The 25,043-nt window shown below is 39.0% G+C and overlaps 1 protein-coding gene across 2 annotated transcripts in view; it reads right to left on the minus strand.

Annotated features, from left to right (window-relative positions):
• Nucleotides 1–25,043, minus strand: part of STRBP (spermatid perinuclear RNA binding protein) — a 153,123-nt gene that overhangs the window by 67,836 nt on the left and 60,244 nt on the right. For both annotated transcript variants that reach the window (XM_047069202.1, XM_047069198.1), the window contains exons 2-3: nucleotides 5,470–5,638; nucleotides 1,606–1,826 (exon numbers count right to left, since the gene is read on the minus strand). In XM_047069202.1, coding sequence (XP_046925158.1) covers nucleotides 1,606–1,826; nucleotides 5,470–5,472 — 224 coding nt within the window. In that variant the 5' untranslated portion in view covers nucleotides 5,473–5,638. The remainder of the gene's footprint in view (nucleotides 1–1,605; nucleotides 1,827–5,469; nucleotides 5,639–25,043) is intronic.

Below are 25,043 nucleotides of genomic sequence, written 5' to 3' on the forward strand. Positions count from 1 at the left end.
ATCCACGTAAGAGTGAAACCATATGGTATCTGTCTTTCTCTGTATGGCTTATTTCACTTAGCATCACACTCTCCAGTTCCATCCACGTTGCTACAAAAGGCCATATTTCATTTTTTCTCATTGCCACGTAGGAAAAATTTTTTAAATAAATAAAAATAAAAATGGCAAATTTTGTTATACACATTTCATCAAAATTTTAAAAAAGTTTTTGAAAGGGCATAAACACATTCCAAAGTACAATTTAAATATGGAGTGCATGACTATTCAATTTGCACAGAGACTGGGGCTAGATTACTGGATTCTACTACTAATTAACATAAGCCCCAAAATTTGGAAGTATCTACTTTAAAACCGTAATATACAAGAAAAAAATTACTGCCAAGAACCTTCAAACTGACAAGGGTAGGACTATACACAATGTAGACATTACCTGCAAAGAGTTAACAAGGTTAAAGAACTATGTGGTTCAACTGAAAACTGAAACTGATTAACTTGCATCTGAAGATGAAAAGGTTACACTGTCAGTGAAGAAAATCAATTTATCAATACCTCCCCACTATTCTTTATCTATTTATCACTTTTGTTTCTTTGTTTATTTCAGAGAGAGTGCGTGCACACAGAGGGAGAGGGAGAAAGAGAATCTTAAGCAGGCTCTGTGCTCAGCGTGAAGCCTGACGCAGGGCTCAATCCCACAACCTTGGGATCATGGCCTGATCCAGAATCAAGAGTCAGACGCTCAACCAACTGAGCCACCCAGGCATTCATCCTCTTATTTATCTAACACTTAGAAATGAAAGCTGAAGAAAAAATTCTATAACCTCCATGTTCAATTTATAAGTTGCAGCCAAAGCAATGCTCTTAATCCTATAAATACAGTAAGTCAAATGAGCTTCTCCTTTAAAGTAAATCATACTCATTCCAATCATAATGACACTGCTCAAGACAAGAAGCTTACTGTTACAGCACACAGAGTTCCATGATCTGATTGCAGTTATACTGCGGCTTCATCTAACTCATCTCTTACTATTGTTACAACACTGAGAATACTCTGCTATAAAGCTGAAGGCTCTGGCTCCCATTAGTCCTTCATTCATTCCTCAAATACCCAATGAGCATTTACTAAGTGCAAGACACTGTGCTGAACACTAGGAATCAACAAGGTAGATAAGGTCAAAAATACATTTAGAACACATTTTCCTGCATTCTCTCTTTTCCACCAGGATTTTTAAATACCTTTAAAAAAAATGACATTTTATGATTTCCCCAGAGACCCAAAACACAACTATTTATTTCTGAATTTAGGAGGCTAAGCCAACACATGAAAAAGGTGACATTTCATAATCTCCAGAAATGACAGTTTTAAAGGGCTTGGTGCACTCTCAAAAGGCATCCTGAACAAGTCCATCTTCTCTTTCTGGTCTAATTATTATTCTTTTCTTGCTTTCGTTTCAAATGTAACTCAGAAAAATTCCACAAACATTTACTTCCTTGTCTACGGTCATATAAATGAGAAAACCTAAAGAACCTAACATAGCCCAGTGGAAGAGAACCCTGAGCTTTTCTGAGCGCTGCAGTAAAGCACCACAAAGGTCAGGCCACACTCACTTGGAATAGGCGTCTACGGCCTCATCCTTCTTCACTTCTGTCTCACCCTCTGCTTTTGTGCCTTTATTTGTTTCATCAAGCCAATCTGAGACATGTTTAAGAGCACATTCAACAGTAGACACCATATTCTGAACAGCTTCAAGTTCCTCTGGAGATGGATAGATTGTTGAATGTTTCACCATTACATGGCGATCATCATTGGCAAAAGATCTAATAGATCTCTGTCAGAAGAAGAAAGAAAACAATTACTTCAATACAAGGAATATTACCTGAAAAGTAGGATATGCAAATATTGAATATTTAAGTCAAATCACAGCTTAATTATCAAACTACTGTGAAACAATTAATGTTGAGACAATAAAAAAATTGCACAGGAATATGAAGAAAAACCTCATTCTACTAAACCACATCAGAAAATTAGAGATCCCAGGGCACCTGGGTGGCTCATTCGGTTAAGCATCCGACCTTAGCTCAGGTCATGATCTCACAGTTAGTGAGTTCAAGCCCTGAATTGGGCTCTCTGCTGTCAGGGCGAAGCCCACTTTGGGTTTTATGTCTCCCTCTCTCTCTGTCCATCCCCTACACCCTCTCTCACTCATGCTCTCAAAAATAAACATTAAAAAAAGAAAGAAAATTAGAGATCTTTCCTTCATGTTTTGGTTAAGATTCATCCAGGTTACTCTTGGTATAATGCACATTACCATTTACCTCAAATCTAGTGTTTTGAATACCACTTCAAAAAAGGTCATCTGTATCACACATCATCTACGAGAAACAGATACTTCTTAGCTTTGAGAAAGTATCTAGAAATGCATGATGGTGACTCATGATAACCAGTCATTCCTTTCCAAATTGCTGAGGACTTTGGCACCTTAAAAAATTGAGATTTCATAATACAGTAATAATATAAAATACAAAGTTATGTGTCAACACTATAGAAAAACTATGGATCACATTAGAAATCTATTTACTATTTGGCATTGAAACCTCTGGTGCAAGGCCTTGATTTTTAAAATAGATTTGTAGGAGACATTCCAAACTCCAGAAGGGGGAAAATATATACTGCAAAAGAATCGACTTCCCAAAGTAATTTACAAATGTATTACATTCTCAATCAAAATCCCCTCAAGATAGATTTCCTTAATACTCAACAAAAATCATTTTAAAGCTCCTTTGGGGGGGAAAAAAAAATCAATGAAACCATCAAGAAATATTCTACAAAGATGGATGAGTGGTATAATTACACGAAAACAAAATATCAAAAATTTAAAAAGCAGTAATTGAAGTGACACGCTGGCCCAGAAATCAGTGGAGCAGATTAGAGCCTAGAAATAGAATGAATTTCATGAAAATTTAATAGACTATATCCTCCACACTCATGACTCACACTTCCAAAAACTTTTGAATACTTCCAAATTTACAAATACCATGAAGACACTTGTAACAGTACACTGCAAAATGAACAGGGATAAGATAGTTCAGTTTCCATAAAGCCCAAAGTATTCCATTTAAAGGGTGGCTAGAGTGTCTTTATATGAACTTTTATGTGCTAGATGATAAATATTTTGTTGGGTTTTTTTTAATTTTTTTTTTTAACATTTATTCATTTTTGAGAGTTAGAGAGAGAGACAGAGCATGAGAGAGAGGGGCAGAGAGAGAGGGAGACACAGAATCCCAAGCAGGCTCCAGGCTCTGAGCCATCAGCACAGTGCCCGACACAGGGCTCGAACTCACAGGCTGCAAAATCATGACATGAGCTGAAGTCGGACGCTTAACCGACTGAGCTACCCAGGCGCCCCGATAAATATTTTGTTTTAAAGGCTACCACAAAATAAAAAATTCTCAATTCTTTATCAGTCCTGTCTCTTTTGTTTTGTTTTTGAGTATTAATGTTTAAAAATCATACTAATTTGGACACTAGTAAATACTATAGTATTACTGTCCCCTATAAAATGAAGCAAACTATAAATAATCCTTTGAAACCCTCAAATATAATAAAAGGATGAAAATCAATCGCAAAGCTTTTTTTCTAGATAAAAACCATTTCTGTCCAGATTTTCTCCTTGCTCAAAGTTCACAACCAGTTTTCTAATTGGAGCCTTTTCCCACAAAGAAATAAACTTTTTCATCATTTCTTGAGATTTACTCTCATATCCCTAAATAAGTAACAAGAAAACAAAACAGACCTATAACAAATTGGAGACTCTAAGTTGTTCTAGGGATAAATTATTAAATTACTTGATTTGCTCTTTAGACAAGAAGAAATTTACTAATTTTTTAGTTCTGGATGGCTGCAGGCCATGGCAGGTAGATGTTAACTTGAGATCTTCTCTGTTATTTAGTTGTAGGGTGAGTTACTAAATTACTTAGTTAGCTAAATTACTCAGTCCTCCATACTGGCTTCACCTTAACAAAATTACATATCGCTACATACCACAAACCTTTGGTGTTTCCCTCACAAATAACATAGACTGGCAATGTTAAATCCAAAATCTTAAATCCATGAGTCTACTGGATGTGACAGGACAAGCAGCATGAAACAATGATGAATGGAAGAATAAGAGGTAGGACAAAAAAAAGGAGGGGGCATCTTATTTACCCTAACAAGGTCCAAATGGATTTGTTTAGAGATTTATACATTTAAATTGGAAAAGAACTATGCAGAAACAGAAAGTTACCATTCAAATCTAAGATCTAAGAAGTAAAGCAATAGCACTGGAAAACACCTACCAACCAATTAAATTACTACACCAGAAAACCTAAATTTAAAATGAATAAACTAGGAAAGGAATTTTTTTTTATCAACTATGACAAATAATATTAAAAAACATATAAATTGTAAAAATATCAAGACTATAATAAATAAATGAGCTGAAGAGGCAAATATTTCATATTCGAGAAAACACCAAGTCCCAGTGTCCTTTCTTACATCTCAACTAAAACTAAATGACAGAGAAAATCCCAAGTTAACATTTGCCCACCATCCAGAACTAAAATATTTGGAGAATTTCTTCTCTAAAGAGGAAATCAACTAAGTTATAATCCCTAGAACAAATTTTTTAAAAATTAACTAACACTTAAATACCATCAGGCTTGCTAAACAACATATTTCAAACATACTGATGATTAATATTTTTGTGCTTTTTCTCCCACTTATAACATCTTTTTTAAGCCTTTTCTCACTTATACTTAGGGAAAAAATTCACACAACATCCTCCAGAACCAAAATACTAGAGGAAAAAATTCAACACATTTTACCAGTTAATACACTAGGCACCAAAGGTTACGATCTCATTTAACATCTCATTTGAGTATGAACTTCCCACAAAAAGCAAGGTTTCTTGAGAGAAGATTCAGTGCCCCCAATACACTCAACACTTGATCCTGTTACTTTGAAAGCATGTGGGAAAAGGTGACTTTTTGAGTTCAATACTCAAACTTCATAAACTCCTACACCATTCACATCACTCATTAAAGGACTGGTTCAAGATTTTTAATTTCCACTGGAAAAAACTAAACTTCAGAGAAAAGACTAGTGAAAAATTACATAATTTCAAGTTCAAGGTCACCTAAGCCATCCTTCTATCAGTTTGCTAACACCAGTTTTATTAGAAAATATTATTTATGAGTATTTAATAATTTATGGCCTGAAGGCTCATGGGGCTCCATCTTGTGGTTTAAAGGGCTCATAATAAATCTGAACTCATTGGCTTTGCTTAAATAGTGGAGTGCCATCTTTGTCTGATGCACGAGAGCCAAAATTTAACACCGTTGTTTTTTACTTGCCCTCATTATTAACATTTCCGATTTTAAACTAATTGGAATTTATTAGAACTAAATTAAGGAAACATGAATAATACCTACCATGGTTTCCTATAGTGTTTTAGCTTCTTTTTCCAGTCCTTTCCCCACTTTCTTGTCGTCTTCACTAGACACTGTTTTGTGTGACAGTACCTCCTCATAAGCCTGAGTCCCCTGACAGCTCAGAGACAATATGGCAAAGGTGTTTGAAGACTTATTCTCTGGAATACACCTGCAAGACAAAAAGAAAAACAACTTTTCAAAAATGCTTATTTACAAGCAGTTTCATATCTGAATGTGGAGCTTATAAACATGCGTATTGACTAAAAAGAAATAATCTTTATAGAGGAAAATGACCTCATTTCAAACAAAAGCTAAACGTATCTTTTGAAGGCCTGGGGCCGAGAGCGTAAGTGATATGGCCAAAAAAGTAACCCCCTTGGTAGCCACAGTGTGGCAGCTGGCTGACTCATACTCAGTGAGATAAATACATTAACAGACACAGATTCAGTAAAGAAGTGTTACCTGAAGGGTGGCTCAGTCGGTTGAGTGTCCGACTCAGCTCAGGTCATGATCTCAGGGTTCATGAAAATTGAGCCCCGGGTTGGGCTCTGTGCTGACAGCACAGAACCTGCTTGGGATTTTCTCTCTCTCCCACTCTCTCTGCCTGGCCCAGGCTCGCTCTCTTTCTCTCTCTCAAAGTAAGTAAACTTAAAAAAAATTTTTTTTAAATAATAATAAAATTAAAAATTTTTTAGAATAAAAAATAAAGAAGTACTACCTGAAAAAGTACTACCACTACTGGTGGCAACAATGTTGCAATTGATCATAAGACTTTCAATTAGAGATTGGCATTAACCACAGGGCGCCTGGGTGGCTCAGTCAGTTGAGCGCCCGACTTCAGCTAAGGTCATGATCTTGTTCTAGTTCATGGGTTCGAGACTTGTGTCTGGGCTCTGAGCTGACAGCTCAGAGTCTGGAGTCTGATGTGGAGTCTGTATTTCCTTCTCACTCCGCCCTACCCCCACTCATGCTCTGTCCCTGTCTCTTAAAAAAAATAAAATTTTTTAAAAAATTAAAAAAAAAATTAGCATTAGCCAGACCTATTCAAAAAGTAGATAATCCACCTGAAAATATAATACCACCATTAATTGAAACCATGAAGCTTTTCCATTTGATATTGCCATCAGACAGTACATGTTGGCACAATGTTTCTTCTTTAATCATTTTTAGGCCTAAAATTCAGAATGCTTTTTTGGCTCTGTTCCCCTAACTCCTGAGAGACCCTGCTCCCAGATTTTAGCCTATATATGCTATTATGCCAAATTCCTCAATATTCACTAGATCCTGACTTCATTACGCATGGATGACTGTAGTCAAAATCCCACCGTATATTTCTGCCCAGAGACTTAATTACTATTACCCCTTTATTCCATCTTTATGAGATTTTATTCCAGATAAGGTAAAAGTAAACTCTTCTGAGCACTGATGAAATCCTTATAAATTATAAGCCAAGATGTTTAAAAAAAAAAAAAGAGAGTAACTATCAAAACAGAACACATGATTACCTACGTGGATATCAGGGATATCAGAAGTTATTTACACACCACAAAATAAACACAAAAAATAGCTTCCTCTTCATCTCAATATCTTTCCTTTAAATTTCCTTTAAATAAGGAACTCCCCCCACCCCATACTTTTGCCTGTAACAGTTTCCGAATACTATCAGTTGTTCTCTTAAAGAAAAACAAATCCTTTTTGAATTTTTGGGACTAGGAAAGTTATAGGTGTAACATAACACTCCCCAATACTGCACATTAAAAAACAAACCCACAATTTTAGTCAAATGATACTCAGCTGTGACCTACATGCAAAGCTATTCATATCCTGTAACCAACTTCCCTGACTCCACAAAATCCACCTGAAATAAGGTGAAGCTTGATTTAAAAAAAAAAACGAAAACAAAAGATTATGTAACTGAACTCATCAATGGGGTTTACTTTATCACACATAACACACAAAGGAGAGAACACACACATGCTACAATTCTTAGGGTCTTTTCATACAAAGAAGTTAAGAAACATGATCCCATGGTAAGATATGTCTCAAAGATCCTTTTGTATACAGATCGTACTACACAAGTTAAGTCTGGCCATTTCCCATTCCCAACCCTACTCCACCATTCTAGCAGATTCAACCATTTAGTATTTAGCTGTGAATCCAGCAGCCAAAAAAGATTGCTATGTGTTCAGCGGAGAACTGATAGCAAAGTTCACGTGCTTCACTCTAAAAAAGTAAGGCCAAAAATTCAACCATATTAAGATGGTAGACTGAAAGCAGGGAAGAATGCTGAGAAAAAGCTGGGGCGCCTGGGTGGCTCAGTGGGTTAAGCGTCCGACTTCAACTCAGGTCACGATCTCACGGTGCGCGGGTCGGAGCCCCACATGGGGCTCTGTGCTGACAGCTTGGAGCCTGGAGCCTGCTTCGGATTCTGTCTCCCTCTCTCTCTGCCCCTCCCCCACTCACACTCACTCTCTCTCCCTCTCTCTCAAAAATAAACATTAAAAAAATTAATTGTTTGGACGCCTGGGTGGCTCAGTCAGTTAAGTGTCCAACTTCTGCTCAGGTCACGATCTCATGGTTCGGGGGTTTGGGCCCCACATTGGGCTCTGTGCTGACAGCTCAGAGCCTGGAGCCTACATTGGATTCTAGCTCTCCTTCTCTCTCTCTGCCTCTCCCCTGCTTGTGCTCGCTCGCTCTGTCTCTCTCTCTAAAAAATAAACATTAAAAAGAAAGGTGATGTTAGTGGAGAAACTGTGGATCACCAGTGTCAAAATACAGCATTCCTCAGTCATTTAGCACAGAGAGTAACCACCCTATGCATGCATCAAGCAGCTCGAGGAACTTCAGGACTTATAGCACAGTTCAACAATCCATGATAAAAGCAATGTTCTGCTGGTGCTGTAAAAGCAACTTAGAAATCGTCTGGCCCAACGCCACCCACCCCTCAGCTTACAAAAGAACTATAGATATTAAGGGCCATACAACTAATCAAGGACAAAGGCCTCCTGGTCCCAAACCAAACTCAGAGTCAAGAGTTTTTCTTTTTTTTTTTTTTTAAATTTTTTTTTTTTTAACGTTTATTTATTTTTGGGACAGAGAGAGACAGAGCATGAACGGGGGAGGGGCAGAGAGAGAAGGAGACACAGAATCGGAAACAGGCTCCAGGCTCTGAGCCATCAGCCCAGAGCCTGACGCGGGGCTCGAACTCACAGACCGCGAGATCGTGACCTGGCTGAAGTCGGACGCTTAACCGACTGCGCCACCCAGGTGCCCCAAGAGTTTTTCTTAAAACAAAACAAAACAAAACAAAACAAACAAAAACAATTAACAGCAGATAAAATTCTGGCCTTGAAATAAAAAAAACTCAACTTTGCCACTTAATAGCTAAGTGACTTTAGAAAGTTACATGACTCAGAAAATCATTTCATTTCTTTGGGTCTCAGTTTCTTTTATCTATGAAATGAAATTCTGCTACTAATTAATAAGGTAACATTTATGTAACTCATATTCTGTACCAGGCACTGCTCAAAGAGCTTTTCATATATTAACTCATTTAATCCTCACAACAATTTCAATTACTATCTCCATTTAACACATAAGGAAACTAGAGCATAAAGAGGTAATATAACCTAATTGAAAACACAAAGCAAAAGTACACAGTAAAGCCAATTTAAACCTAGACAATCTTCAATAATATTTTCACTCTAAAAGCACTTACACTTATGTTAGGGGCTAAACTTTAGCAATCTCAAAAAAAATCTGTCTATGTGAATTACCAAGTCTATATAGCACACAGGCTTTTGAGCCAAATGGGCCTAGACTAAAGCACCTGATTTGCCATGTCACTTCTCTGAGCCAGAGGTTTTCCACGTGTGCAATGGGGGAAATAGGATCTACCTCAAACTAAATGAAAAATATCTAAGAGTATTTGCCAAACAGTACACGCTCAATAAATGGCTTTAGGAGGGAGGGGGGAAAAAAGCCCTCAAATATCAAATAAAACATTGTGTTAACACATGAGTTATGTATACATTTAAAAACAGAGTATAGAAAAATATTAGGTGTGCTCTACTTATTAAATAAGAGCAGCTTTATGCAGCAGGTGGAATGTATATGTATAAGCATGTGCATGTGTTTCACTTTTTTAATCAAGCACTGCTTTTTCTTTTCTTTTTTTAATAAAGAAGGACAGTTACTATTCTTTTTGTTTAATGTCTGTCTGTTTTGAGAGAGAGAGACAGAGAGAGAGAGAGAGAGAGAGAGAGAGAGAGAGAGAGAGAGGTAGAGGTAGATACAGGAGAGACAGAATCCCAAGCACATTCCATGCTGTCAGTGCACAGCCTGACACAGGGCTCAATCCCACAAACCGTGAGATCATGACCTGAGCCAAAATCAAGAGTCAGATGCTTAAACTAAATGAGACCCCCCCAGGTACCCCAGCTACTGGGGATTCGAGCACTGCTTTTTCAAACAGTGGATTTTTTTCAGAGTTTCAGGTTTATAGAAAAATTGGGTGAAAAATAGAGAAAATCCTATGTACCCCTTCTCCACACCACACACATACAGTTTCCCTTATTATTAACATCTTACATCAGTGTGATACATTTGTTACAACTGCTGAACCAATGTTTATGCAACACTATTAAAGTCCATAATTTACATTAGGGTTCTTTGTGTTGTACATTCTAGTTTTGACAAATGTATAATGACATGCATCCACCATTACAGAATCATACAGAACAGCTTCACTGCCCTAAAAATCCCATGTCCCACCTATTCAAACCCTCCTTCTTCCAAATGTCATATAGTTAAAATCATACAGTATGTAGTCTTTTCAGATTGGCCTTTTTCATTTAGCAATATGCATTTAAGATTCCTCCATGAGTGGACATTTCTTTTTATCACTGAATAATATTCCAGTGTCCGGATGGACCACAGTTTTTTATCCATTCACCTACTTTAGGACATCTCGGTTGCTTCCAAGTTTTAGCAATTATGAACAAAGATGCTATAAACATTCGTATGCAGATTTTTGTGTAGACACAGGTTTTCAACCCATTTGGGTAAATACCAAGGAGAACGATTATGGGATCATATGGCAAGACAATGTTTAATTTAGCTTTGTGAGAAACTTCCAGACTCTCTTTCATCCAACACAGTCGTACCATTTTACATCCCCACCAGCAGTAAATGAGTCCCTGCTGCTCCACATCCTCATCAGCACTTGGTGTTGTCAAAGTTTGGGACTTGAGCCCTTCTAATAGGTGTGCAGTGGTATCTCACTGTTGCTTAATTTGAAATTCCCTGATGACACAGGATGTTGAGTATCTTTTCATATGCTTATTTGCCATCTGTACATCTTTGGTAAGGTGGCCTGTTCAAATCTTCTACCCATTTTTTTTTTTTATTGGGTTGTCTGTTTTCTTGGTCTTTAGTTTTAAGAGTTCTTTTCATTCTCTTAATAGTCTCTCGTTGAGCAGAAGTTTTAATTTTAATGAAGTCCAACTCATCAACTTTTTCTTTCATGGATTACACTCTTGGTGGTGATGTTACATCTTTTGTAACTGACCTTGAAAGGTAAAAGGCTTTGGGGCACCTGGGTGGTTCAGTCAGTTAAGAGTCCCACTCAGGCCTCAGAGGCTCAGGTCATGATTTCACAGTCATGAGACCGAGCCCTGCATCAGGCTCCATGCTCTGCTCTCTCTCTCAAAAATAAATACACTTAAAAAAAAAAAAAGAAGAAGAAGGATGGGGCACCTGGGGGGCTCAGCTGGCTAAGAGTCCAACTCTTGGTTTAGGCTCAGGTCATGATTTCATTCATGAGACCAAGCCCCATGTCAAGCTAAGAGCAGAGCATCGGGCCTGGTTGGGATTCTCTCTCCTCCCCCTTCTCTCTCTGCCCCTCTGTCCCTCTCAAAAATAAACAAACTTAAAAGAAAGGAAAAGGATAGGGCACCTGGGTAGCTCAGTTGGTTATATGTCCAACTCTTGATTTCAGCTCAAACCATGATCTCACCATTTGTGGGTTCGAGCTCTGAATGGGGCTCTGTGCTGACAGTGCGTCTCTCTCTCTCTCTCCCTTTCTTTCTGCCCCTCCCCTGCTCACCCATGCGCTCACTCTCTCCCTCTCTCTCAAAATAAATCAATAAATTGTAAAAAAAAAAAGAAAAAAAAAGATGGGTATGGTAAAATTAGAAAAAGACCTCACTGATACGCCAAGATCACTTGAAGATAATGAGATTCACAAGCAAATACATATGTACTAATTAACTGTCTATTCTGTACCCAGCACCATGATTGGGAGTACAACAGGGTATGAATCAACTCAGACACACAAAGAGCAAATACTCCTCCCCCAAATACCTTCAAATAAACTTTCTCTACATGGTGGCACTGAGTTTATATATAATACTCACACAAAAAGAACACTGAATTTCAGGAGTGCCGGGGCGGCTCAGTTGGTTAAGCATCTGACTTCAGCTCACGTCATGATCTCACAGTTCATGAGTTCAAGCCCTGCATCAGTCTGTTTGCTCTCAGCATGAAGCCTGCTTTGGATTCTTGTCCCCCTCACACTCTGCCCCTCCCCACACACATTTTCTCTCTCTCTCTCTCTCTCTCTCTCTCTCTCTGTCACACACTCTCACACACACACACACACACACACACACACACACACACACACACACAAATAAAAATAACACTGAATTTCACAATGTTCCTCTGGAAATTCTTTCATTTTCTACATAAAAAAGGTACATAAGGAAAAACCAAAAAACCTACAAATTACATATACCTAGTCCAAAAATCTAGCTTTTCATCCTTACCCAAAATACCTAGAATGATGGAAAAGCTCAATCCCACTGTGTCATTTGAAGCCTTGCAACACTGGGCTCAGGTCAAAAGGTCCTTTATCAACTAACAGGGTTTGTTTTTTAAGATTTTATTTATTTTTTAAGTTTATTTATTTTGAGAGAGAGAGAATCCCAAGCAGGTGCCATGAAATCAGCACAGAACCCAATGTGGGGCTCAAACTCACAAACCATGAGATCATGACCCAAGCCAAAACCAAGAGCCAGACAGACGTTCAAGTGACTGAGCCAGCCAGGCACTCATTCCCAATTAACAGTTTAAACAAGAGTGGTACCCATGGCTACAATCCTAACATAGAATGGGCTGTAGGAGGGGCGCCTGGGTGGCTCAGTGGGTTGGGCGTCCAAATTCGGCTCAGGTCATGATCTCACGGTCTGTGAGTTCAAGCCCTGTGTCGGGCTCTGTGCTAACAGATCAGAACCTGGAGCCTGCTTCGGATTCTGTGTCTCCCTCTGTCTCTGCTCTTCTCCCGTGTCGGGCTCTGTGCTAACAGATCAGAACCTGGAGCCTGCTTCGGATTCTGTGTCTCCCTCTGTCTCTGCTCTTCTCCCGCTTGTGCTCTGTCTCTCTCAAAAATAAACATCAGGGGCGCCTGGGTGGCGCAGTCGGTTAAGCGTCCGACTTCAGCCAGGTCACGATCTCGCGGTCCGGGAGTTCGAGCCCCGCGTCGGGCTCTGGGCTGATGGCTCAGAGCCTGGAGCCTGTTTCCGATTCTGTGTCTCCCTCTCTCTCTGCCCCTCCCCCGTTCATGCTCTGTCTCTCTCTGTCCCAAAAATAAATAAACGTTGAAAAAAAAAATTAAAAAAAAAATAAATAAACATCAAAAAAAAAAAAAGAAAGAAAAGAAAAGAAAAAGAAAAAAGAATGGGCTGTAGGAGCTAGCTACATTGAACCAGAACACTTTCTGAATACTTACTGTCCCTGAGCAAGATGAAAAAGATGTTAGCAAGTAACCAGAGTGGTAACAGGAAAACATCTCCTCACTGAAACAGACACCAGTCCTTTCCAATCCTTGACAGAACAGTTACATGACAGAACTGTAGCCACCCAGTTAGATAGCTTGTTTGGTGAAAGAACCAATAGTTTAATGCATCTCAGCAAGTCTTTATTGAGCACCTATAATATGCCAGCCAATATTCTAGGCTCTTAGGATGTAGCAGTGAACAAGACAGACAAAAATCCCTACCTTTGTTATTTAAGAGCAGAGAGGGAAAAACAACATAGCCATAAGTACAAAACTAAGTAAATTAAACAGTATGTTAGAAGGTGTGAAGTACTATGAAAAAGAAAGAAGGGGGCAGTGCAAGTGCACTAAGGCAGTATACGAGGGGAAATGCAACCTTGCAGATGGTCAGCCCTTACTGAGGAGACACCTGAGCAAAGAATTGACGAAGTAAGGGAGTCAGCCAAGCACACATGTATGGAATGAGCATTCCTGGCAGGGAAAGGAAGAATGTGCCTGGTGAGGTGGAGAACTAGGAGCCCAAAGTCAGCGGAGGGCTAGAGAAGGATAAGTAGAGGGAGAAAAGGGTAGCAAGGACAGAGCGGTAAGAGTGAGGACCAGATCACTTAGGACAGAGGATGACAAATGTTTTCTTTAAAGGACTAGATATTAAATAGTTTAGGCTTTTCAAGCCGTAAGGTCCTTACCACTCCATTCTTCCTTTGCAGTGCAAATATAGCCACAGATAAAATGTGAACAAATGAGAGTGGCTGTGTTCCGATAAAACTTTATTTACAGGCACAGATATCTTGATTTCATATGATGTTCACCTCACAAATATCAATTTTTTTTTATTTTTTAAGGATTTAAAAATATAAAAACCATTTTAGCTTGCAGGTCATACAAAAACAGGCAGTAGGCCAAATTTGGTCCGTGGGCGATAGCCTGTCAGCTCCTGAAACAGGGGGTCCTTCTAGTTACTTTAAAGACTGTGGCTTTCACTATGAGATGGGGAACCCTTACAGGGTTTTGAGCAGAGAAGTGATAATTATCAGACTCATATTTTTATTTTTTTTAACGTTTATTTTGAGAGAGAAAGTGCGTGCTTGCACAAGCAGGGGAGGGGCACAGAGGTGGAGAAGAGGGAGAGAATCCCAAGCAGACACTGTCAGCACAAAGCCTGACACAGGGCTCTATCTCATGAACCTAGAGATCATGACCTGAGCCGAAATCTAAGAGTTGAGACGCTTAACGAACTAAGCCACCCAAGTGCCCCTTTTAAAAGATCACTGTGACTGCCATGTGGAAACACATAATAGAGAGGACAAGGGTGGAAGAATGGAAACCACTGGGAAGTTAGTGATCAGATTATGTATATGTTCTGAAAGGAAAGATGACGGGACTTAGCAAAACGGATGTGTGAGTGTGAGGGAACTGGAAGCATCAGGACCAACATCAAGGTTTTTGGCCTGAGCAGATGAGTTAGGAAAGGTGCAAGAAGAGCAAGTTTTGGGATTAAGATCAGGAATTCAGCTTTGTACATGCTGAATCCCAGACACTGATTAGATATTTTAAGTAGTCAACTGGGTATCAACTTAGAGTTTAGAAGAGAGGTCTGAATCAAGATATAAATTTGGTAATTTTCAGGATAAAGGCAGAATGTAAAGCCACAAGACCACCAAGAGAGTAAGTATCCTAGTGAATGGGAGAGAGCAGAAGGAAAGAGGCACAACTACAGTCAGAGAAGGAGTGGCCTGATAGGAGGTAAATAAAGTAGGACTGTGCTATCCTGGGGGTGCCTGGCTGGATCAGTTGGTAAAGCAAGCAACTCTAAATCTCAGGGTCGTGAGTCTGGGCCCCACATTGGGTACAGAGATTACTTAAAATATAAATAAACAAACAAACTTAAAAAAAAAAAAAAACAAAACTGTGCTGTTCTGAAAGCCAAGTAAGGAAAACTTGTAAGACAAGCACTTTGAATTAAAAACAGGAAAAGGGATAGAGCATGAAAATGGAAATCCTGAGTTCTGCTCCTTGCTTTACTACAAAGGATGCTTCTAACTCAAAGATACCTGTATTCTCAAGTCCCATATACTATGGTATCGAGTTTTGCCATGTTTTACCATTTATAGGAACTTATCCTCTCCTACACTATTCTCTCTCCACTCCAGCCCTTCTTTATGGGAAAGTTTACCTAGAAAATATCACGTTCCTCTCCAAAACCTTCAATGACTAATCATTACCCAAGCAACCGGCATTCTATCCATCCACTCTGTGTGGCACCAAGGTCCTCCAGAATACAACACTAATGTAATTCATTCCGTCCTTTCTCTCACCACTGCAGTTCCAGCCATAATGAGAATAATGACTCTTCCCCCAAACACCTTGCAATGTGCTAGCGCTAAGCTTTAAGTTAAACGTTTCCCTTATGTGGACTGCAACCTCTACTCCACCATGAATTTGTCATTGTTCTATTTATTCATCAACTGTCCCATCTCAAATATAGCCCTCCATGAAGCTTTATCCAGTGCTTGAGTTGAATATAATTCCTTCTTTCTTTGAGCCATCCAGCATTTTTTCAACTTCCTAATACTCAGCTTCAGTTATTTTTATCACAAGCTCCTGAATGAAATAACTTACCTTTATCTCCATAGCACCTAGTACAATGACCTGCACTCAAGAGAGGCTCAATAAAAATGTGAATTCAACCCCGGATTTATCTTTCCTTAGGGAGCACCTAACTGAAGAATCCAAGAAGTTTCCATCTGAAAGGTCACCATCTCTTCCCTTATCTCCATGAGAGATCATCATTTCAGTCATCATCACAGTGACTTACAGGGAATTTCTGACTCTTCCTCCATAAGCACAAATTCTATTATTTACTTGACTTCTTTCACCCATCTTGGATTAATTCCCCAAACCCTCTCCCATTCCTTCAGGACTTTACTACTTAGTTCACTGACACACAATCAACTTCTACTCCTGGCATAATTCTTAGCAATTTCAATAACCACACAGATGATCCTTCTAAAATTCTGGACTCTCCATTCCTTGTTTTCCTTTCCTTGCATGTTTTCATCTTCTTTCCTACTTCAGACAACCACTCTCCACCAACGCCGGTAATCCCCTAATCCTACCACCTTTCACGATCCCTCACCCTTTTCATGCCCTCACTTCTATCCTTATCCAACTGAAATTACACAATCCATTATGTGTCACTCATTTACATCAGCAACTCCCTTTGTTATCCTCTCCCGGCAAAACTCCAACTCTGCTTAAATCCAACTCTCCAGGTTACGCCACACCGATAACCCTGGACAAACGGATATGACTAGGGAGGAGGAAAAAAAAAAAACAACAACACACAATTGTGTTTATTGGTTGTTTTCTAAATTCATGATCAATCCTCAAAAGGCCCAATAATCAACAGTTCTCAAACAGTGATGGTACTGCAACCCTGTGGGATTTGAAAATGTGAGGTAGAGTTTCCTGGTTTTCATAATGACTAGGTGAGTAATCCCAACATTTGGTATCCTGGGATGCTAACCATCCTGCAATGTCCAAGAAGCCCCATTGAAAAAAATAAAACTCATTCACTTTATTACTGATTATTTCCAATCTTCTCTTCTCTTTTCAAATGCCTGTACCTCCCTCCCATATCCTCACACGACTGCTCATCCTGCTTTCTACTTCATGCAAAATACCAACCTTGCTGCATCTTTTCCCATATATTGTTCTTCCTTGTTACTATGAATGAACTGTTCCTATTCCTATTTAATGGAGAGCTCTCAACTCAAACCCTCCTAGAACCCATCCCCTTTTGCCTACTCAAGAATATAGCTCCAGTAATCACTCCCTCTGCTCTCTGTCTCGCATAACTTTCCTTGATCTCTAGCTCCCCACACCCAATTCTCTGCCCCTTTTAAAGGAGAATTCTCTGATTACACTTCTGTTTCCATTTCCTCACCTCCCATTCTCTCTTAAATTCACCCCAATCAGCCTCTCACACCAATGCTCTACTGAAACAGTTCATGCCAAGGTCCCCTAGGACTCCCATAGTGTTTAAATACTGTGAACAATTCTCAGTCCTCACCTCAGCTGACCTCTCAGCAACAGGTGACACAGCTGACTGTTCCCTACTCGAAACATTTTACTTCCCTTGGCTTCCATCCAGTACTCTACTCTTAGTTCTCTTCCTACTTCATAAATTACTCCACTGGCTCCTTTCTTTCTTATCTCCAGAGCCTCTGACTGCTGGAATGCAGCTGGACTCAGCCCTCACACTGAATCCCTTCACCACTGTACCTGCACTCATTTGGCAATCTCACTCAGGCTTGAGGCTTTAAATACCACCTATACACTGAGGGCAACCGAGTTTATATCACCCTTAGTTCTAGACTCACACTCAAATACATAATCAACATATCCACCTGGATGTCTAATAAAAGTTTTAAATATGCCCCAAATTAATTCCTGACCCATCCCCCCCAAAAAAACACAAAACTTTACTTTGCTCCTTCCAGTGTTCCCTCTCTCAAGAGAAGGCAACTACTCCTTCTGATAGCTTATCTCAAAAAGAGTCATCCTTGACAGCTCTCTTCCTGCCACACCCCACATCTAATCCATCACCAAATCTTTCACCTTTACCTTGTTCTCTTTACCTAGAGCAATAGCATCCACAGTGTTCCCTTTAAAATTTAAATTAGGTCATATCATGCTTTGCTCAAAACCTTCCAAGGGCTTGGTCTCTGCTTAAACACCTAACGGCCTACAAATCCCTAATAATCTGATTCCCCTGAACTTCTTGGCCTCCTCCCCTACTGCTCCCCCTTCACTGTGTTCCATCCACACTGGTAGCCTTGCTGTTTCTCAAACAAGTCACACATTCCCCTCCTCAGAGCCTCGACATTTGCTATTTATTATCACAGATATGCACATACCTCTTTACGTCTTCAGTTGTCTTCTTAAACATCCTTACTACGAGCCCATCCCTGATCATCATATATAGCATAGCAACCCCTCCTCCAGGACTTCTCTGACCCTGTTTATATCTCTCCATAGGATTTATCACTGGCATATCTTTGCTTACTCTTTGTTTTGTACACCTAGAGCAACGCTTGGCACAAAGGAGAAACTCAAATGAATTTCTCAAAATAATTTCTTCATACAGCATCATAGTCAATGTTCACAATCCCCTGAAAAGTAGTAAGATATGGAATTAATGGTATAATTTATTTTATAATCTTTAAAAATATGAAAGCACTGGGGCGCCTGGGTGGCTCAGTCGGTTGAGCGTCCTACTTCCGCTCAGGTCATGATCTCAAGGCTTGTGAGTTCGAGCCCCACGTCAGGCTCTGGGCTGATGGCTCAGAGCCTGGAGCCTGCTTCAGAGTCTGTGTTTCCCTCTCTCTCTGCCCCTCCCCCACTCAGGCTCTGTCTCTCTCCGTCTCAAAAATAAATAAACATTAAAAATTTTTTTTAAATATGAAAGCACAAATATACAAAAATGTTAAATAATTTGTCTATGATCATACACCAGCAGAGCCATCTCTACAACTGGGATTGGGTCTCTAGCATTTTCCAATTCACATTACTGTGGCCATGAATAAATCAAAGAGCAGGTGTATATTTAATTTTGCACGGTAATCTTTAAAAGCTCAGCCTGGAGTGCCTGGCTGGCTAAGCTGGTGGATGTACAACTCTTGATCTCAAGGCTGTGAGTTCAAACCCCACACTGCATGTGGAGCCGACTTAAAAAAAAAAAAAAAATTTAATTAAAAAAAAATTCAAAGCTCAACCTGAAATCTAGTCCTTCCTTTATACCACAATCAAACATGAAGTAGTACCTAACTGTACATGCCTCAGTGGCTATTTATTTTCTTCCCACTAAAAGGCTGTGATAGCATCAGGCTATTTGAAATTTACATATCTTATTGTGACAATTCTGATCAAAAGGAAAAGGGAGCAATGAATGTGCCAAGAAACAGTTAAGTATTCAAGTATCCTCTATCCTTCCGTGCCCAACGCAGCACACTTAACTCTGAAGGGTAAGCCAGCACCTTGGTAAACAAGCTTCAAAGGGTATCTTTGGTTCTCAAAAGACTTTTTGTTGCCGTTGTACAGAACAGAGCATGGCAAAGAAACTGTATCTGGAAAGAGAATGGACATGATTATTTTTCTTAATTAGTTAAGCTTGCAAAACCACCTCAGAACCTGCAATCTAGTTATAAGCAAACAGTCATTTGGTGTTTTAAAAATCACCAATTTTAAAACAAATAGAAGTCATTCTTCACCTTGGCAAAATAAACAATTGGTTTAGTCTCAAAAAAATGCATATCTTCACCAAGTATTATGTCAATACAGAAAAACTTTTCATATGTAACAGTACTAAAAATTAAGAAACAGATTAGATCCTTTAGTAATATAATAATTTAATTTCTAGACTCTTGCCAACACTCATTCTCCTCTTTCTGGCATCCTCTGCCACAGTTGAAACTGTGTATCTAGGTCAGAAAAGACAAGTAGCTTTTCAGAACAGTTCAATATCTTTGGCACAAGTGTTGATATTATAATTCAATCCTTTCACAAACTCCTTTTAAAATACACTATGATGTAAATCACAAGATTAGTACTGTACAGACAGTAGTCTAATATTTAAGAAAGCCACTGAAACAAATACTTTAAAATGCTAGATTTAGAAAACTGATACGGGGCGCCTGGGTGGCTCAGTCAGTTAAGCGTCCGACTTCAGCTCAGGTCACGATCTCGCGGTCCGTGAGTTCGAGCCCCGCGTTGGGCTCTGGCCTGATGGCTCAGAGCCTGGAGCCTGCTTCTGATTCTGTGTCTCCCTCTCTCTCTCTGCCCCTGCCCCGTTCATGCTCTGTCTCTGTCTCAAAAATAAATAAAACGTTAAAAAAAAAAAAAAAAGAAAGAAAACTGGTACAGGTCGTGAGTTTGAGCCCCACGTTGGTGTAGAGATTACTAAAAAGTAAGCAAATAAACCAAAAAACAAAACAACAAAACTGATAGAGGTAATGAGCTACACAACAATATAAGGTAGGCAATACAATGTAATTCATATTAGAGCAATGGGTTTAAGGTAAGAAGATCTGCCTTCAAATTCCAGCTCTGCTACTAATAAACTGGCCAATTTTGAACAAATCTCAACCTCTCTGAGCCTCAATTCCTTCAGTTATAAAGTAAAAGGGTTAGACTACACCTAGATTACTTTTTAGGTACTGTCTTTAAACATGATTCTGCAATAAAAACAGAAATCTACAAGTACATTTTATATGAGACAGATTAAACTTAACCTTTAAAAGCTTATGTTTTTACAATGTAATCATATTTTAAATATTGTAGATAAAACTAAAAATGAGATAGGTGAGAAAATTTGAACATGGAGTAATTTGTCAACATTATGGAATTAGTTCTAGAGGGTGATAATGGTATTATATAGGTTTCTCTTGGTGGGGGTATTCATATCTAATTTGAGAGATATTTACAGATGAAATTATATGAAAATCTGGGATTTTCTTCAAAGTAATGTAGTTGAGGGATAGTGAAGTAAGACTAGACTTATGTTGATAATTACTGTAAGCTGATGACGGGTTATCCATGGTTCAAGGGGGGTTCTCTCTACTTGCGTATGTAGGAGCACATTTATCAAGAATCTAAACAGCCAATTTTCAATTTACCAGTAGTAAAATGAGATTTTCATGTCATATTTTCTTCAGGCACAACATATCTGCTTTAGAGAATCCATATTAACTGCACAAAACTAGAAATATAAAACCATCTTGGGGAGCAATTTAGTAATAACCAACAGTCAAAGATGTGGGTATCCTATAAACAACAATACTATTTTTTTTCTTTTTTATAAGTTTTTATTTCTGGGGTGCCTGGGTGGCTCAGTCAGTTGGGCATCCGACTTCGGCTCAGGTCATGTTCTCACGGTTTGTGGTTCAAGCCCTGCATCGGGCTCTGTGCTGACAGCTCAGAGCCTGGAGCCTGCTTCGGATTCTGTGTCTCCCTCTGTTTCTGCCCCTCACCTTTAGTTATTACTAAATTAATAAATATAATATTATATATAATATATATTAACATATATTAACATATGTAATAACATGTATTAACATGTGTTATATAATATATATTACATATATATGTTATGTATATGTATGTAATGTATATATATGTACATATAATGTATATGTATATGTATAATATATATATGTTAGCATATGTAATTACTAAATTAATATAACCTTTAGTTATTACTAAATTATGCCTCTCTCAAAAACAAATAAATGTAAAAAAAACAATTTTTTTTAAGTTTTTATTTCTTTTGAGAGAGAGCACACATGCACAAGTAGCAGAGGCACAGAGAGAGAAAGAGGAAGAGATAATCCCAAGCAGGCTCTGCACTGTCTGCCTGATATAGGGCTCAAACCCACGAACTGTGAGATCATGATCTCAGAGAGTCGGACACCTAACCGACTGAACCACCCAGGTACCCCAACAACATTCTTTCTGGTTACAGTTACATTATCTAGAGAAACTCCAACACAAACACAGGTAGACGGGTTTAAATCAATGTTCAATGCAGCACTTTTTATAATCACAAAACACTAGAAAACTAAATGTCCATCAACAAGAGAATGGAGATATAAACTGCAGTTAAAGAATTACAGTGATACATTTCATCATTTCTAAGCCCACAACAATGTTGGGTGGAAAAGCTAGCTGCAGATGAAGTATAAAGTGATTCCTTTCATGAAAGCTTAAAAATGCATAAAATAATGTTATATATAATTTATGGGTACACACGCACACTATTTTTAGTATAAAAATCATTCAAGGTAATGACAAACATAAAATTCAGTAGTGGTTATTACTGGGAAAAAGAAGGAACAGAATACATACACAGTATGTATCTGAGTACTACTTCTTGGGAAAAGAATCCACAGCAAATTTGGAAAAAGTGAAAAGTTGTGTGTGGTGAGTACACGTTATTTATTATATTCTGTCTATATGCCAGAAACAATTTATAATTTCCAAATGTTTTCTTTTAATGTTTCTTTTATTTTTTGAAAGAGAGAGAGATAGAGCACGAGCACAGGAGGCAGAGAGAGGGGGGGGACACAGAATCCGACGCAGGCTCCAGGCTCTGAGCTGTCAGCACAGAGCCTGATGAAGGGCTCGAACTCATGAACCATGAGATCATAACCTGAGCCCAAGTCAGATGCTCAACCAACTGAGCCACCCAGGCGCCCCTTTAATTTCAAAATGTTTTTAAAATTATGCCCACATATGTAATACTCAGAAACAAAAAGGAACCTTGGTCCTCTTAAACAAAATTATTTTAGCTGTCTTAGCCCTTGGGGATTACCACATTTTTCAATTTAAACCAAATATTGCTATTGAATAAAAGATACAAAAAGTTCCCCCAACAAAGAAGATTATGAAGTGTGTGTGTATATTTAAGTGGAACAAGACATATTCCTACATAGATTTACCCAGGGGAATAACCAGACTTTCAAAGTATTAGAGAGTATAGGCTAAAGTCACTGTCAGTGTTTGAAGGTCTCAAACACTGCAGGGGGTAATACTGCTCAGAAACATTCTAATTCTAAATAAAAGACCAAGTAGTACTTTTGTTAGGGCAGAACTATGGAAACCCTAATACATTTCCCAAGTCCCTATATGACCTGGCAAAATTCAACCTCCAAGTTCTGTCTTCTCGGAAGGTTTTGTCAGGATTTGATTATAGGCTTTGTTATGGGAAGGCTCAGAGTAGGCTTTAACTCTAGGGCAGAAGCCAGAAAATCTTTTCTTATAGGGCCACACAGTAAGTTTTTTTTGTTTTTTTTTTTTAAGTTTATTTTTGAGAGAGAGAGAATGAGAGGGAAGGAGGAAGAGAGGGAGGGAGAGAGAGAGAGGAAACACACACACGGGAGGGGCAGAAAAGGAGGGAGACAGAGAATCCAAAGCAGGCTCTGCATTGTGATTGCAAAGCCCAATATGGTGTTCGAACCCATGAACCATGAGATCACCACATGAGCTGAGGTGGGACGCTCAAACAACTGGGCCACCCAGGTGCCCCCCACATAGTAAATCTTGTAGGCTTGCCAGGCCTACAGTCTGTGTGCAACTATTTAACTTTGCCAAACCTTGCTTTACCTCATGGTCTTTCTAGTGTTCCACCCACACGCCCAGGGTGTTGATCAGGACTCTCTCTCAGTTCTGCCTGGGCCAGAGCTCCAATATCCCACAGCTGTACAACCTCTAGCATCTCTGTTTCATTCCCAGCTTTGGGGCAGCCACTCTGATAAACCTTCCAGCTTTTCTCCCCCATGGACAGCCCAACTCTTCACCAATAATTCACAAGGAGCCCACACAAAAACATTTGGGAGCCCCTCCCAGAGAGCTCCTCTTCTCCAATGTCCTGCCCTAAAGATTCTAGCCATTTTAGCTGCCCCAAATTCTGATTCAACACAGGCTACCATGTTCTGCTTGGATTCCAGCTCAAGAAATTGTTCTCAGGCAGAAAGCAGGGGCAATTGTGGGGCTCATTTTACAAATTTCAAGATCAGAGGCCTGTTGTCCAAAGCCGGAAAGAGTTGCTTCACATATTTTGTCCAGTTTCATGTTTTTTTATAATTTTTTTTAACATTTATTCATTTTTGAGAGACAGAGAGAGACAGAGCATGAGCGGGGAAGGGGCAGAGAGAGGGAGACACAGAATCTGAAGCAGACTCCAAGCTCTGAGCTGTCAGCACAGGGCCCGACATGGGGCTCGAACTCACAAACTGCGAGATCCTGACCTGGGCGGAAGTCGGACGCTCAACAGACTGAGCCACCCAGGCGCCCCTAGTTTTGTGTTTTTTAATGACAGAAAGGCCAGTCCAGAACCAGATACTCCATCAAAGCCAGAAGTAGAAGTTGTAATCAATAAATATTCTAGTTTCTATTATATATATCAAGACCTGTACTGGCACATAGCTAAATATGAAGCAATGGTATAATCCAAAGGGCATGAGGGTGAGAATAACTAGCCATTTATTCATTTATCCATCCATCCATCCATCCATCCATGCAACAAATACTTACTAAGCATCTTATTGTACCAGGAAAGTGCTGACTTTATGTCTTCAAGCCTCGGTATTAGCACAGCCTACATTAGGACCATAACCTGCCCTGCCAATCACCCAGGTTTTAGGAAAAAGATAAGTTGAGAAAATGCATATAAAAGCACTTGACAAAAGCCTACACAAATACACATTATTTCTGTGATGGCAACAATCGTACCCTTATTAATAAAGCACAAGTTCTCTGTGTACACTTGCCCAACAGCAGAAACATGAAAAAGGATGGCTGTGAAAGAGCAGGATATGTGTGTGTGCACATGCACGTGCACCCATGCTCTGGAGGGGAGGAGATTTCAGAATTCAAATCTGCCAGGGAACAAAGTGCATATATAAAAGTGACAGGAGACATGGGTACCTGCCATACAAACGCTTGTGACAAGATAACTGAATAACAGAACTGAATTTAAGTGAAGTCCCTTTTTGAAATTTAAAACCAAAATATAGAAAAAATTATCTTTGAAAATGTTTTATTGCAGAATGCTTTAATACAAATTTCTTTAAACTTTATTCCAACTATTTTAAAATTCAAGAATAAAAATAATTTCTACTATAAATAATATATTCATATCACATCCTTTTAATAAAATGGATCAGAATGGTCATAATCA

The sequence above is a fragment of the Lynx rufus genome, unplaced genomic scaffold (assembly GCF_022079265.1).
Source record: "Lynx rufus isolate CCGP_SWC_20201006 ecotype Redwood Valley unplaced genomic scaffold, mLynRuf1.p SCAF_10, whole genome shotgun sequence".
Lineage (NCBI taxonomy): Eukaryota > Metazoa > Chordata > Mammalia > Carnivora > Felidae > Lynx > Lynx rufus.